Below are 286 nucleotides of genomic sequence, written 5' to 3' on the forward strand. Positions count from 1 at the left end.
TGTCGCGGCCGTGACGGCGGCTCCGGGTCCGGCTCCCCTTCCGCGCCCCTCCCGCCGGAGATGAGGGGAAGATGTCTGTGTCAGGGCTCAAGGCCGAGCTGAAGTTCCTGGCGTCCATCTTCGACAAGAACCACGAGCGATTTCGCATCGTCAGCTGGAAGCTGGACGAGCTGCACTGCCAGTTCCTGGTGCCGCAGCCAGGCAGCCCGCACTCGCCGCCGCCGCCACTCACGCTCCACTGCAACATCACGGTGAGGCGCCCGGCCGCGGCGAGGTAGCAGAGTGA

The 286-nt window shown here is 67.8% G+C and overlaps 1 protein-coding gene across 2 annotated transcripts in view; it reads left to right on the forward strand.

Moving 5' to 3' along the window:
* The first annotated feature begins 1 nt into the window (after position 1).
* Positions 2-286, forward strand: part of UBE2Q2 (ubiquitin-conjugating enzyme E2Q family member 2) — a 60,455-nt gene continuing 60,170 nt past the window's right edge. For both annotated transcript variants that reach the window (XM_011932815.1, XM_011932817.1), the window contains exon 1: positions 2-251. In XM_011932815.1, the coding sequence (XP_011788205.1) occupies positions 72-251 (180 nt within the window). In that variant the 5' untranslated portion in view covers positions 2-71. The remainder of the gene's footprint in view (positions 252-286) is intronic.

The sequence above is a fragment of the Colobus angolensis genome, unplaced genomic scaffold (assembly GCF_000951035.1).
Source record: "Colobus angolensis palliatus isolate OR3802 unplaced genomic scaffold, Cang.pa_1.0 Scaffold99, whole genome shotgun sequence".
In the NCBI taxonomy this organism is placed as follows: Eukaryota; Metazoa; Chordata; class Mammalia; order Primates; family Cercopithecidae; genus Colobus; species Colobus angolensis.